The 16,124-nt window shown below is 36.6% G+C and overlaps 2 protein-coding genes across 25 annotated transcripts in view; both read right to left on the reverse strand.

Moving 5' to 3' along the window:
- Window positions 1–16,124, reverse strand: part of DST (dystonin) — a 315,224-nt gene that overhangs the window by 126,028 nt on the left and 173,072 nt on the right. For 13 of the 24 annotated variants that reach the window (XM_072855201.1, XM_072855200.1, XM_072855215.1 and 10 more), the window contains 9 exons: window positions 15,023–15,206; window positions 13,860–14,017; window positions 13,344–13,522; window positions 12,983–13,121; window positions 11,970–12,163; window positions 9,510–9,672; window positions 8,726–8,809; window positions 8,529–8,636; window positions 7,681–7,779 (listed from right to left, as the gene is read on the reverse strand). In XM_072855201.1, coding sequence (XP_072711302.1) covers window positions 7,681–7,779; window positions 8,529–8,636; window positions 8,726–8,809; window positions 9,510–9,672; window positions 11,970–12,163; window positions 12,983–13,121; window positions 13,344–13,522; window positions 13,860–14,017; window positions 15,023–15,206 — 1,308 coding nt within the window. Of the gene's footprint in view, window positions 1–204; window positions 2,977–7,680; window positions 7,780–8,528; window positions 8,637–8,725; window positions 8,810–9,509; window positions 9,673–11,969; window positions 12,164–12,982; window positions 13,122–13,343; window positions 13,523–13,859; window positions 14,018–15,022; window positions 15,207–16,124 lie in introns of all 24 variants that reach the window. The other 11 variants (XM_072855195.1, XM_072855191.1, XM_072855192.1 and 8 more) reach the window with 1 other exon arrangement.
- On the reverse strand, window positions 4,321–6,633 carry LOC140649985 (uncharacterized). Its single transcript, XM_072857850.1, has one exon. The coding sequence runs from the start codon at window positions 6,058–6,060 to the stop codon at window positions 4,321–4,323; it is 1,740 nt and encodes a 579-aa protein (XP_072713951.1). The 5' UTR covers window positions 6,061–6,633.

A 16,124-nucleotide genomic window follows, 5' to 3' on the forward strand; every position in this document is an offset into this window, starting at 1 on the left:
GCAAAGGTCTAATGAAAAGCTTTTTGTGTCATGTAAGAATGAAGGGGTTCCCTCCACCAAGGTAAGAACATAAGAAACATCACAGAGAATACAGAATAGTGATAAAGCATAACTGAAAACAAACAAACAAAAAAGAGAAACAAACAAAAAGGATAGTAAAAACCAGCACTAGGAAGGCAAACCCTCACAAAACGTGGTGTGTACCTCCAAGGGATGCAGTTTTACCACTCCTAATTCGTGTTTCGTGTCTTCTCCATGTCTAATAGTTTGTCTGGAACTGTGTAGGTTCCTGTTTCTCAATTTGTCCCTTTCAGATGTTCCAAAGATTTGGCTTGCTTTGTCAAAAGTTATCTGGAATTGTGTACTCGTTTGAGAAACAAACTCTGCGAAAGACTGTGGGCTTGCATCTTCTTCTAGCGATTGGTTTATTCTTGACATTTGGAACTGCACCTCTCTCGGTATTGCATCATCAGCACTCACGTACAATGTATTTTCTTCTCTTTGATCAGATTTAAAACCTGATGTCTCCTGTTTCTGTCTTAACAAAGGTGAGCTAGGTTTTGCATGTGGAGGAAGCTGTTCAAATTCTCTAGCTGTGGTGTCAGTCATGTAATTGAAATCATTCCCTCTTCTCTCACAGCTCAATGTATATCCAGAATCTTGGAGTTTATTATTTTGCTGAACTTCATTCTGAAACAAAAGAAACCTGTGTTCACTCTCCTTGACCTGCAGGTCCATTTTCTGTTTCAAGCTCTCAACAGTGTGCTTCTGCACTTCCAATTCTTCCTCAAGTCTCCTGCACTTCTGGTGATAGTCCATTTCAGCCTGCTTCCCTTGCTGTAGTTGTTCGTGACATTTTTTAAGCCTTTCTTGCAGGTCTTCCATTTGTATCTTGTACAGCATGATGTTTTCCTCAGCCATATGCTTTTCCTGCTGAAGAGCAACACATTCTAGTTTTATGCCAGAAATGTCCTTTTCTGTGATGCTATGGGATTCCAATAATTTTTCAACTTTTTTCCTAAATTCCTCTGCAGAGTGTTTAAACTTAATGGATTCTTCCTGAAACAGAATCATCTTCTTGCGTGCCGTTTGTTCATCCAGAGTCTTCTGATGGAGTTCATCCTGTAATTTTTTTAATTTACTACTTAGCTCTTGTATATGAGCTTGTTGTAGTTGTATCTTCTGCTCATTCACTCTCTTTTCCATAGTTAGAGCATTCATTTGGGCATTTAGATTTTTAACCTCCCGGTCAATGGTTAGGGTGGAAGCACTTTGTTTATCACATTTTTGTTTATATTCACTAGCTAAGTCTTTTGTTTTTGCTAGATCAACTTCTAGGCTTTTAATTTTACATATGAATTCTTGCTCAATTATTGTTTGCTTGTGCAATTGTTCATTTGTTGTACGCAGTTGCTCTTTGAAACCATCTGCTAGGGCTTTTAATGCCTCATTTTTCCTCTGAATACTTTGTTTTTCCAAAGCCATCTTCTCTGATTCAGACTGAATTTTCTTCATCAGTAGTTTTGTTTCAGTATTCCATTTATTAAGGTCCTCTATCTTTTGCTTCAATGTTTCTGACACCTGATTACTTTTGGCTAATTCGTTCTTTAGCATCTGAATTTCCTGCTGGTTTTCTTTCTCTACTTTTGTTTTTTGAAGCAACTGTTCTTGAATTTTCTTATATTGCTCTTGAAGATTATTTGCTTCTCCTTTGCATGACTGTGTTCTGTGTTCAGCTGCCAGCTTCTCTTTCTGAAGAGAACTGATTTGTGAATTTAAATGTTTGATAGTGATTTCAGTTTTTGACTGTGATCTAGTTAATTCCTCTACTTCTCTTTTTAGCTGTATCTTTTCTTGCTGAACAGATTTCAGCTCCTCCTGATAGTTCATCTTAATTTTCTTAAGATCTATAGCTTCTTGCATCACCTCTTCAGCTTTACCTGTGGTTCTATGTAGTTGCTTGTCCAGTTCTTTCAACTGTTGCAAATATCCCTGCTCTACTTGGTCTTTTTCCTCCAACTTAATTTTTAGGCATTTAAGTTCACTATTGACTTTATCTAGTTTTTCTTTTAATAAACGGTACTTTTCTTCTGTTGACGATTTCTGAAGCTCAATTTCATTCAGTTCATATTTCAGGTCTTTAATAGTTTTATCAGCTTTTTTGTTAGCAAGGGTTAGCTCATCTATCTTCTGTTTAAGCTCTTCTACTTTTTTGGCTTCTTGTTTCTTCTGGAAATCTGTAATTTCAGAATCAGTCCTACACTGGCTGCCTTGCCCAGCCATGAAAGTTGGCAGGGAAGTTTCTCTAGTTACAGAGTACCTGCCTTCAACAACTTTCCTTCTGTCCTTAGTTTTCTCTTTTTCTTGCAGCTTTATTTCTGATAGATTCCCTTTACATTCAAGATCTTGTTCCATTTGCTTTATCAGTTTCATAAGTTTCTCCTCTCCTTCTGTTTTGTTCTTCAGCTCCTGCATTAAGGTTTTTTTTTGTTGCTCTAAATCATGAAGATTAGTATCTTTTCTTCTTAGATGCTCTTCAAGGTTTCTCCTGGTAAAGGTGCTTTCTTCTACTTGATTTCGAAAAGCACGGAGGTTTTCTTCCAGTATACTTCTTTGAGTCTCTGCCTGAAAAATGAGCTGCCTTATACACTCCAACTCCTGCTGTGCATCTGCTTTCTCTTTCTCAATGTTCTCTAGATCTATATGACATTGCTTTGCCTCTTGCTCAGCCTTGGTCTTCTGAAGACAGATCTCTTCCATGTCCTTTTGCTGCTTCTTCCACTCTTTTTCTGCAGCTTCCCTCACTTTAGAGAGCTCCTGTTCCACTTGGAATTTTTGTTTCTTCATATCCTCCAACGTCTCCTCAAGTATTTTTACCTTTCCCTTGAGTTTTCTGTTCTCATCAACTGTGCTGTTTTGCTGTGCCATTAGATCCGAATATGCCTCACGCACTGATGCTTCCTTATTCTTTAAAATCTGTAAAAGAACGAGGTAAGTTGGAATGTACTTTTTGGAATACAGAATATGAAACATGTTAGGCTCTTCAAAAAGCTGAGTGGAAAATACTTACTCATATATATATGGTACGTCCAGAAAGTAGGACGAGCAGTTCCCACCACCATCACCTTCTCTTGATACAGTAAGCTTCAGGAAGTTACCATTAGCCAAACATGAAACCCTTCATAAAGACATCCACAAAGTGAAGAAGTCCTGAAGCCTGTCACTTCAGTCAGATGCGTCTTAGCGGTAAGCAGCGTCAAACAACAGCTTGCATATGCTTTTTCTCCAAACAAATAGGTAGAGCAGTGAGCCAAACACTATGTGCAAGAATTCCCATGGAGAAAGTAGCCTACCATTGCTGGATCAGTTCAGTAGGAACTGGAAGAAGGATTTTTATGCTTGCAAGCACAAATAACACAAGGGAAGTTTGGAAATCCCCTCCAAGAAAAGAAACAGTATCTAGAGCTAGAGCCAAGATGCATCAGCTCCAGAAAGAGAAGTATCTAAACCCCAATACAGATGCTGCTCTGTAGTGTGCTCCACAGTCCCAATGCTCAGCTGGGGGACTGGTAAGAGCACAGCTGCTCTGCAGTTTCGACACAGTTAGAAGTATAAACATGGTAATTAGAAAAATCCTGTGAAAACCAGTCAGCTAGTGGTCTCTGTATGTTGGCAGATCAAGGGAAACTCTTACAAGCAAGATGTGTATTCACCAGTAATAATATGGTTGAAACCATACATACCTTGTCTTCATTAGCACTGTTATGGCATTAATTACCAAATGTGAGCTAATGTGAGGTAAGAACACACCTATATTCCTATGATCATACAAACACGGCATGAAGGGTAATTATAGCAACATTTTCAAATAAACAAAATGTTGGTTTAGTTCAAATTTACCAGATTTACTTGATTTTTCATACAATATATGAAACTTATTTCCTAAAAGGCTAATGCAAAGGCAGCTTCTTCAGTTCCTCTCCATATTTCCCGTGTCACAATTGTGAACAGACCCCAACAGATACAAAACATTTAAACTGGTTTCTTATCAGATCTCCTTTTATGCTCCTATAGACACAAAATCTAATGTATTATGCTTGAAAAGAAGATCTAAAAATATAGATGCAGTCACAAACTATATCTTGTTAGCTTTCATTATTTCTAATTGACATGGCTGAGCATCAGCTGGGTGGAGAAAAGGATGGTAATTAGATAGTAATACAAAATAAACAAAAATAAATTTAAAATAACTTAAAAAATGTAAGCATCTCAAAATGCAAAGTAATTAATATCATGAGCATATTCATTGTTTAAATTATGTTAAATCAACTTTAAATCACTTGACCTTGACATATTTTGAGATTCAAATGTTGACTTAGATTGGTTTAGAATCATTCTTAAATTAACTGTTTCATTTGCATTGCATAAAAACTCTGGTACCTTAATAATAGTCGTGTTCCTTTTCTCTTCAGTATTGTTGTTGCTTTTTTTTTGCCTTTCTCTTTTTTCAAGTGAGGCTTTTTTCCCTGGTTTTTTACAGAATGTTTTCTGGAGTTCAGTGTTTTTTCCAGGTACCTTTGTGCTATGACCCTTATCCATACTGTCCATTTCTGCAACTAGCAATAAATCTTTCCATTTCTGACCCTGTTCTAACTGGTCTTCTCCACTCTGCTTCCTCCCACTTATACTTATATTGTCCAAACCACAAATTTTACCCTGTGATATTTTCTTCTCACTTACTTTCTCATCGTGACTCAAAAGTTTTTTTGCTAATCCATGTTCTGATAATAGAAAATAATCCTCTCCTCCAGAAAGAATTTCCGAGAGGGCTATATTTGCATTTAAATCACCAGCACTTCCTAACAATTCCGGACCTAAACTTGGATCACTCTGCACTGGTGACACTTCAAAATCTAATGGATAAGATTCAGAGACTTTTGCTGCATACTGATTCTCTGAAATATTTCCTGAAGAAACAGACAAAGTTTCTCGCATGGTAGTCTTGGCTTCATTTGGATTTAAATTTGTTTTTTCTAGGATTTCATCTTCTGCTATGAAGTAACTTTTATCCAGAGATGCTCCATGCAGTTTATTTGTGTCCCTTTCAACACTACCAGAAACGCCTGGATTGCTCACAGACTGCAAATTTAACTTTGTTTTTTCACCTCCATTGTGCACTGCCAGCTCTCTGAAAGAGGATGTGATTTTTTCTAAAGGTGTTGCACTCCTTACACCTGAGAGAGAGTCACCTTTTTCACCACACACTTGAAACTCTCTGTCTTCAGAGTTTAAAGTATTATGGCTATTACTTTCTGTAAAGCAATATTCTTTATGCTGACATTCAAAATAAGTTCTTGGTGAAAAATGTTGCTGCTTGTAAGGGCCGATAGCCAGGCCACGCTTTCCAGTTTTTGGAGTAACTTCATCTTTCTTCGTTGTTAGCTCAAAATTAGTTTCTGATTGCATCTCACATACTTCCTTTGTTGGAACATCACTCCCTGCCTTTCTTGAACAATTTTTTCCTGTGGTTTCGTGTATCATTTCCACTTCAGGCAGCTTCTTTGATACTCCCTCTGTTTTCTGACTCTCTCCATTAACAATTTGCTCATTTAACATTTCACCAGGATCGTTGTTCACACCCACACAGCTCTCAGCTGAAACAAAACAATCTTTTCTACCATTTTCTTCTTTACTTTGATTACCAAAATCCATTAAATTCTCTTGCTCCGTATGCAGCTTATTTTCTCTGTTGCCATTAATGCTACTTTCTTGACCACTGAAATTTGAAAATTGCTTTAATGTTCTATCAGTTTTGATTTTATCATATCTGTCTACATCTAATTTTCTTCTGTCAATTTCTGATTCATTTTCTGTGTGTTTAGGTTTACTGGGAGAGTTATCTTTTTGCAAAAATTCCACATCCATCATGCTTTCATTAGGTGTGTTTTCCTCTCCGAATTCAACAGCTTCATTACATCCCAAATGTTGAAAGACTTCAGCTGACTTCACAGGTTGCTGGAGTTCACTCTCCTCTGGTAAGCTCTGAGCATGACAGCACATGGATTAAACTGAGATATCGTGGAAAAGATCTTATTTTTTTCTTATTCTGCGCATTCTTAATGCCATTACTGAGAGTTAGGAAGAAAGATTGGCATGGAAGAAAATCTTGGAACAATCACAGACTTCAGAGGTCTGATCCCAGAAGAAAAATATTATCATTCCTCCTTTGAAAAGGGTTATTAATTTTCTGATTTGCTACCCTGATTACAAAGAAAAAACCCATCAAATCACTTTGAGACTGGAAACCTACTTAGGTTATCTTCAAAGAAGCTATCAAAGATTTAGAAGGCTGCCAGAAGGTGGAGGAGGATGGAAGAAGGGGGTGGGGGGGAGGCAGTTGATTTCCAAAAAAGCAGTCCTGGAGATTCAGAGCAGACAAACTCAAAAGAGTTTAAAAGATTCCATTTGCTCTTGAAGAACGTGAAGCCTATCAACATTTACAGGTTTCTTGATCATTGTTTCAATTCTTGGGTTTTGTTTAACTTTTTATCCTTGATACCATTAGCATTAGTAGTCATACTAAATCCTCAGTTATACTGGCTACTTAGCAACAAACGTTATCTATTTCCACCTGTATGCTCCACCACTTCGTGACGCACAAAGATACATGCTATTAGTGTTACAGTTTGTCGAGAGGTATTCAATAGCAAGAAAAGCCAATAAAGACAAAGCCAGCACCAGAATTACATAACATTCGTTTAAGAACTTTGATTTTTTTTCTGTAATAACGACAACATTAAAATTTATACCCTTATGAGAGTGTTCTCCAATTTTATGTAATTTATATAGGACTACATTTAATATGGGCACAATTAATTACAGGACTACATTTAATATGGGCATTATTTTAGAGATATGCACTGTATAGCTTATACTAAAACACTGTAGTCCTTAAAGAATGACTATACAATCTCTTTCAGAGAGAAACATTTCCGAAGAAAGCGAAGAATTTAAAAGTATTTTTTTCTCAATTATTTGGAAGGTTGATTCTGCAGCAAGCATGTATTTTGAGTAATTTGTCTGCTCAATTTCAGTAACCTCTCTTGTTAATAAGATTTAACACTAAGCATAAATAAAATGCTGTTTGACCCCAAGGAATCAATACAGTAGAAAGGTAGAAGGAAAAAAACAATCTAAACATGTTAAAGAAACTTAAGACATTAATTAAGAGGGCATCACACCTCCCTGTTTAAAGAACTCCCTTATACGTTGTTAAGTGGACCAGAATGCATACCATGGAATATTAAGGCCCGCATAGAATATCAACAGTGCACGCACACTAAGTTTGCCCTAATCTTAATGTCTGCATTTATCAAAAAGGTCAAGCCCTAAAATATTAAAGTATTAAAATGTACTGTATGTAACTACATCTCCATCAGAATTTAGTATGATCCTTCTAGCTGGAAGAACTGGTAAAATGTATGGATGGTATAGGATTTTGCTTATCTGAATTATAATGGTGTAATTTAACACTCCTACACTCCTGTATAAAGTGCAGTATATAAGGAATTTTAGTCTTTCATATCTGCTGCTAACTTTGCGAATAATTCCAAGAGGTGTATTGCTCTTTGTTTGCCTAACTGTTCTTTTTGCTTGGTTGGCTGCCAAGGCAAGACCTACCTCTTCCTCTTCCAGTCTTTTCAAAGAGTCACCTGCAAACTTGATGTATTGGGTCATCAAGGTCACTAAGGCAGTATAACGAGTCCGTAAATCCATGAACTGCAGAGAAACAAAGCAGGGAGGGGGGGGGAGGGAAATACTCCCATTATCCTTCACAGAAGTGATAAACACTACTCTAGAACCTATCCTGATTTTGATTCCAAAATCCTGATTGTGGAATCCAAAGTCCTAATTTTGATTCCAAAGCTGAATGCCATCAGCAGGGTGCACTTGCACAAATAAATCCTAAGGATCTATGAGGAGATCCATATGGAGAAGAAACAGAAGACAATGTTTTGACTTCACAGTCACTTTGATTCTTTCCCCTTGTAAGAACAGATTATAAGAGGGACAAGCAGTGCTGGTCACTGTTCTTCTCTCTAACAGTAAGCAGGGAGACAGATTTCCCCTTAGCACCCAAATGAGGCTGATTTGCCTTGGAATCTGTCAAAGTGTCCAGATCTGGTAAGTTTTACCATAGCAAAGATGAAAGCTCCCCCTGTTTACTGTGATCAAGATCCAGCCCAAAGGTAGTTCTCAACAGTTTTACTGAGGTACATTTCTCATATAGTTTTTTATAATATGGGGGACTTTTGTTCATCAACAGCAATATACCATCTCGTTATCTAAATACTGCATAATGACCAATAGGATATTTATCACATCATAAATCTATATAGAAAAAAAAATATCTTGCTTGGGTTACCCTATTTCATCATTAATAAATCCTACATCCTATTCTTGTGTTTACTCTGTTTTAAGCAAAGACTCAAAAAAACACATTTTCCTGTCATAAGAAGTCCACTTACCTCTTGAATAATGAAGTCTGATGAGCTTTGCATTCTTCGGCGTTTCACTGGAGATTTTTGTTGGGAGTCAACCATAGCTCTGTAGGTCATAGTCTGCAACTCATAGTCCTGTAAAAAGAGAAAATACACAAAATGATCGGCATGCCACATGATACTGACACTAAAAAAAGGATTCTAAGTATAACGTTATTTATTACCTTCACAGCAGCTGAGTATTGTTCTGAATACTTCTGGCATTCATCTATTTTGCTTTGTTTCATTTCAATCTCAGAAACCAGCATCTGTAAAATATGAATCTACATCTTCATCTTAGAAAGTGATTTTTATTACTATTATTATTAGCATTTCTACTTTATCTAACATCACAAAATTTACATAATAAGCTTATTTCCATGTGTGTGCAAGTAATTACATGCTCAAACCCATGTCCTGGCTTTGTCAGGCTTACAGTAGTAGTGAAAAAAGCCTGCCAGGTTTAATAGCTGGTGAGTGAACTGAAAAAGAAATTAGGAATATACCACTTCATGCATATAATTTGTTATTCTGTCTCTTATTTAAGCTGCATTTCCTTCTTGCAGGAGAGAGTTATTGAGTTTAGCTCTGCCTCCATGAAAATATTTCTACATCCATAACTACCAAGAGCAGTGTTGAATAAAAAATGATGTGATAAGGAGAGTCCAGAATTGTAGGCACTCTCTAAGGTTTTGCTCTTCTTGCAGATTTGAAGACCAAAACAACCTGGTCTATAAAATGGCTACAATCAGGGAGTGACCCATTAACAATGTTAACTGCTTTGTAAACAGAAAAACATAAAAGCTGGTGATTATTTGGAATTTTACAATAAGGGCTGAGCGACATAAGCACTTCCCATCAAGAAATAAGACTGACATGACTGGGTTCAAAAGATATTTTAATTCTTTTTCAGTCATTAAAGCAGTGCTTTCCTGATGCACTTGATGCACAATGAGATCCCTTTCATACCTTATGTTGGTTCAGCTGTTTAGCCAATGCTTTGCTATTTTCAGGATGGATTTCTTGAATCTTTCTCTGAGTATCTTCGACTTGTTGAATCCACGTGTCCAAAGAATTGTAAGTATCTTTGTAATACTTCAGAGATTTATTAATACCTTCTAAGTCACGCAACCTGATTTTATTGTAGAAGATATGCCAAAGGAGAGAAGATGAATATAAAAGATAAAAAGTACAACACTAAGCCAAATACAGCTTTAAAGGTTTCGGATGCCTTAGCTCTGCTATAGCTCACACTAGAACCATACTAAAATAACACTAACTAAACAGTAAATTAACTTCTCAAACATCAAGATTCCCAGCTTGAAGAAACCTTTTCATTTGTCATAAATGATACCCAGGAGAGATCCTAATACAGAATAAATTCTGCATATATCCATCATCAGAGAGCTAAACTGCTTGAAACTGCATGAGCACAGGAATCCCCAAGCAAGAGGGAGGGCTCTGCAACTGCAATTAATTCTGTTATAAGAAGTGAGAGTATTTCAAATGTGAACCAAGAAGGGAAAGGGCTGTACTGGAGGTTAAGTAGCAGTTCACCATACCCTGTGCCTCCCACAAAACAACAGGAGTTACACTAAAACCGAAGTTTTAAAATATTCTAATGTGTGAAAGCAACTGATCTTGTTGGGTAAGTCCATTTTTAAATAATGATTTTGACCTGAAAAGGAGAGTGCTGTGTATTTCTTGAAAGTGGTTGCCATACTGACAAGAATACTGACTATTTTTCTTTCATGATGCTTATACTTCAAAGATCATATAAATACAACTAATCCAAAACACCGCATGATTATGGATAAACATACTTATTTAACAGCTTTTTATAGTCTGATTTGGAATGAATAGTTTGAATCACACTAGTGTTGTTCTCAAGATGCCAAAAGGAGACTGAAAAAGAGCAAGCAAAGGAAACAATATTGGTCAGGTTTCATACTTAAGCATGTTTTAAAGCTAATAACCATGAAAAAGAGAAAGGATCATGATAACTGCAGCCAATATCTGTACATACTTTTTGTATAATGATCATCAGTGTCAAGCTATTAGGAAGCAGCAGAGCAAACATTTGCAGAAAGCAGCTTGTTTACAGCCACATGCTGCAACTACCACAATCTGTCCTATTTACACTAGAAGCCACCATGTATTAACAGTCATCTTTCAGCATATTCTATTCAGGATATGGCCCTGTGAGGAGAGCATGTGGTTCACGTTTGCCCTCTAAAGAAATAAGGACACTTCAGTACCTCATAAAAATATTGTTTTATCATTTAAATTCTGTCACACTACCAGATGATGAAAAATCTGAGGTGGATTTAAAGCTAGCTGTTCTGCAGTCAGCTTTAAATGAGTCAGGTTTTGCCCATCTCCCTTTTAACTTATAGCAATGTTACACAGAGACAACTAAATTAGTTAATTACAAGTGAATAACTTCAGTATTACACCTGTACGGATATTTGCCCCTTAAAAAAGGAGGACAAAAATGTGAAAGGTTGTTGTGTGAAGTTTTACATGAAAAGCACTATCTTTGATGCTCTTGTTCAGGTTATCTATAATGACAAACTAAAGTAGATTTTAAAGGAAATAAATTCAGGCTGTATTGTACAGACTTCCTTAACTTGCCCATACTTTTTCCTTCAGTCTCTATAGTTCTGCTTCCCTTCCATATAGGCAACAGAACTATAGAGAGTGAAGGAAAAAATATTTCCAGGAATGTCATATATGGACATCTCCTTCAGAATTACGGGTAGGTGTGTTCTGCTGTATCTGTACATCTGTGTAGGCATGTGCATTTGAGTAATATTCTCCGATATCATCATGACAGTAATACTGAAGGGCTGAATTTAGAGCAACATCTCAATTGGGTATTGAGGCTGCATGAAAACAGTTGCACACCAAAAGAAAATACTGGCACTTCACCAAAAGTTATTGCAACAAAATTATCACAGAAGTCAATGGAAGCTAAGGACTTCCAGACTTAGCACTTGAGTCATTAAAAGCACGTTAACATGAATCCAATCATAACTGATGAATCAGCTCATCAGTTTAGCCTGTCAGAACTAATTATGTGGAGAAACAGATGGTATTTCTATAGGACAGCAAGCCATTTCTACAGGCTTTTTCTGGAAAGAAAAAAGACAATTTATCTCTACTGTGTCTCCGTAAGTTGTAAGTAAATAAAGTTTCTATATCTTGTTAATCTTTTGGTGCTCAACAGTCACAGACATTTCCTGTGGAAAAGTAAGACAACAATGTCAACAGCATAGAAAAGGTAAGAATCCTTGATCTTAGCACTTTTCACAAATAGTTCAGAAAACTGTTCTGACCTATTTTAGCATTCATTTCTGATTATTTTTCCTCAGAAACAACAAAAACAGCATAAAACATGAACGGATTATAACAAAAAGTTATACAAACCTATTTTCAATTTGAGAATGAATGTTTTGCCACCTTTCAGCTAACTGATCAACTTTTTCTTTATGCCAGTCAAAGTCAAGATCACGTTCCTTGTGCATTTTAAACATCTGATCACTGATCATCTTTGCTTTCTGCAGTTCATCCTCTAAGGCATGGAACACTTGTCTCTTCTCATCCACTTCAGATCTCCATTGCTAGAATGTGATAAATGATAAATTGTAAATAACTCCTGAATTATGACACTATTTTATAAATGAGTATTTTACATGAGTAAAAATGTATAAATGAATACATGAAAAATGTTTAAATGAATATTTTACTTCTGGTTGCTCAAACACTGGAATGGCACCAGAATGGGTCTGAAGCAACTAATTAGCTATGAACTGCAGAATAATTCTAAGTAACAGCATCCCCCCACAACACATATATCAAAACAGAGACAGCAAATTAACACGCTTATCTTATAAACTACAGCTTTCAAAAAAAATCCTTAGGTAGATGCTAATAATTCTAACAAAAAAGCATTACTAATCCTTTGCAGTATTAAAATTAGGTATATACAGCACACAAAAAATGCTTAACTTCAGTCTTACCCTTTCTCAAAGATATCTGCCAAACCTCCCAGGAAACCCTGATTAGTGTACCATAGCAGTAGCAGGAATGTTATTGTGGCCACATTTATATAACAGTATATAGATGTTATCTTAAGCATATGTTACCTTTTGAAGAGACAAAAAAATGGGTCTTACTGCAGCATTAACAAGTGCCACTCTTGGAAGTTCAGATACTGCAAGGCATTTCCTAGCAGCAGGAATGCACATGCAAACTATCCTAATGCTCCAAAGCTGTCATTTTTTTCTGAGATGTCAATCCTAACACAGACTTTCCTCCAAATACATAAGACAACTTTTGATACACTATACAGCACAGCATAACCAAAACAGGTGTTATAAGACAGATCATTTTCCTATTTTTTTTTATTTGCCCATCAAAAGGCACCAGCCAACTCTTACCTTTAATGTACCCATCAGATTTTCAATATTGTTTTTGTCAGCCGTTACTGCCTCTTCTTCACACAACTTAGTTTCATAGAGTTTTACTAACGATTCTGCTCCTTGGGTGTTCTTCAGCACCAAATTTACAGTTTTCAATCTGAAAAACAGTAATCTCCTGTTAACTGAACCATTAATAACAACACCCAACACACTTGTGTTTTTCAGCCTTTTCATGTCATGAGGTACCCCTTTATACAATGGTAAAATTATGTTAAATCCCTTTTCCTTGATCAGTATTATTCATACTAATATCTTAATTTATTTTGAAGAGAAAACTGTGAACTAAAACATGTGTGATGGAAGATAGCCTATTACATACTTATCTATGTAAATAGAAGACATGGAATAAACTTGGTTCATGTTCTGAATAACAACGTTGAGTTCGGAGCGCAGAGTAGGGACTGAAGGTGAACCAGCAGCTTGACCGAAAAACTCTTCGCATTTATCTGTGATGACTCCCAGGTCATCCTTCAGTCGATCCAGTTCTTTCTTCAGTTTCTGTAAAATGAAAGGTGATTGACAGTGCTTTTATCCTGCATCAAGCTCACGTATACTCTACATATCACTACAGTACAGGCCTACTATCAGTACAGGCCTGCTCTCCTTTGCTTGTTTCACGTGGACACCATTAAAAAATTTTAAAATGCGTAAGAGGGAAACCTAACAGTTGCCATTTACTGGCATCTTTTTTTCTCACAAACACAAGCTTAATCTTTGACTCTTCTCTTTTCAAGGTGCACCGCAAACTTTCCTGGCTACACTTAAAATGCCTGGATATATTTGTTTTAAAATGAAACTCTTTTCCTAGGTAAACCAGCCTTTCTCAAAGGCTCACCTCTTGCTCTGAAATCCTAAAGACACTTTCATGTAGATCATCCCTTTCCATTGGGGTTCGGATCTGCCGTATTAACCGTTCCTCACAACTCTCCAGCTGAAGTCTGATATTTCTGACTTCGGAGATGTACAGATTGTAAATAGATTCTTCCTGCTCCTCTGTTGAAAGAAACAAGGCACATGTTAGCAAACAAAGCCATTGTGTCATTTCCACCATGTCTTCTTATGAAACACTTTATAAAGTCACCATTCCACAGGTCTTCTCATGACTGGCTGAAATCCCATCAGTTTCCATTGGAATTTTGTCTATAAGGCAAATTTTAGGAACCTTTAAATTTCAGCTATTATGAGATCACCTCCTCACATGTGAAAAATTAGCATACATCTTTGACCATTCATCCCAGTCACAGGCATCACCCCTTACGCAGACAGTGCTAAACTCAGTGATTGATTCTTTCAGTCAGATGCTATCAGGCACAATACTACAGTTAATCGCCAGGGCTTTTTTTTTTTTTTTTTTTAAATCCTCTCTTTCAGATGCACAGGGCAACACCTCTTTCCTTAAGTACAGTGAACTATACCAATGCAGTAATCAGCTTTGCACTACTGTATTTCTTTAAGTCATTAGCTGCTTGACAGTAAATTACAGCAGATATTTTAAGCTTTCTGTTCCTATTGTATTTAGAAACAGAGTTAAGAGAGCAGTAACTACAGGCACTCTGTGGAGCCAGGAAAATATCTAGGACACTTTTCTTGCCTTAACAGTGTGAAAAAAAGTTCTAATTCTGTTATGAACTCAACAAAGTAATCAAGCTGCATTTCCAACGTTCAAAAACAAGGAAGGCATGACTAAACAGTGAGCTGTAGTGAACAGAATAAATTCTTGGGTGCAAAAATTTGTTGCGCTCTGTATATTAAGTAACACATCAATATTTCTACATCATTTAATATATACAAAGTTAAAAAAACTTCGAGCTTCTGTACAATGTAATTGTGCACATTGTTAAAATGATGACTATCTGTTCAGAAGAACTGGGGCATTAACAATATCAATATGATAAAATGCGTAATTCACTAGAGCTTGTAATCAGAGAGAGAAGTTTTATCAAGAACTACAATCTCTCTCTTGACGGCATCTTTCTACTCTTCTCAGCAAAGTTTTACCTCTTTCTGCAGATTTCAGAAGCTCTTGATAGTATTGCTTGCAAACACTAACTTCCCTTTCCAGTTGTGCTGTATCGGAGCTTGTAAAGATTTTGGACTCCTGGCTATCTTCCACAAAATCATCAAAGCGGGACTGCAAATTGCTTAGAACCTGCTGATGTTCACCTGGCAACATCGTCTTTATCTGCAACAGATTAGAAACCCAAGGCACGGTCAGCAATGATGCATCACTCACACAGTTCCCTGTAATGCTTTTTATCAAATAGCAATACCGACCAATTGCTAAGATGGTAAAGTCAAAGAATTGAGGGTCTGAAAGCTTGCTGCTCCTGGGCTGGAGTCCACTTGACAGGTATCAGCTTAACAGCTGATAGTTAACACTCACTATAACCCTTTTCCATCTTTAATGCCAGTAACGGGCTATGTTAAGACAATCCTACCTCAGACACCATTTCTCCATCTAATGCCATGTAGCAACAAACAGGAAGCCAGCAAGAGTCACAGAAGTAGGGACACTTCAAGAATTAGCTCAGATTCCTTCTTTTCAACAGAGGCAGTGGGAAATTAGGAATGAAAATGTCGGTTTGTGTATTATAAATATTATTGCAACAGTTTGTAGACAGATACACACCAATGTTGGATAATAAACTATTATATTAAATATAGTGTTACGCTATACATCTAACACTGTGTAATTCAGTGATCTCCCACACTGTTTTAGCCAGACAGAATAGTATTTTGATCTATATCACTATTTACTTTATGACAAATTGATCCTAATTAGCTATTTAATATTTCAAGTTACAGACATGTATAAGAATGAAAAAATGCATTAAGAAGGAATGAGTGTTCAGCTGCCTTCAGCTTGAAAGACCACATGTCGCTTCACAGTTGTTCTGGTGTTAGTAAGAAGTTGCAGCCATTAGGAAATAATGGGGGTTTTCATGAAGATTAATCTTAGCCTAATGAAGCAAATCTCCCCAGATATCTTCAACATAAATGCAGAAAGGTAGACTCTTCCAGAACAAAATTCAGGTTTAGTCACTGTTCAATTGCTTTTGAGAGATTAGCACAATAAGGCTACAGGTAGTTCTCATAATAC

The sequence above is a fragment of the Ciconia boyciana genome, chromosome 3 (genome assembly GCF_034638445.1).
Source record: "Ciconia boyciana chromosome 3, ASM3463844v1, whole genome shotgun sequence".
Classification (NCBI taxonomy): domain Eukaryota; kingdom Metazoa; phylum Chordata; class Aves; order Ciconiiformes; family Ciconiidae; genus Ciconia; species Ciconia boyciana.

Excerpts from the sequence above, each read along its gene's own strand:
- LOC140649985 (XM_072857850.1), bottom strand. The coding sequence starts at position 6,060 with ATGTGCTGTCATGCTCAGAGCTTACCAGAGGAGAGTGAACTCCAGCAA.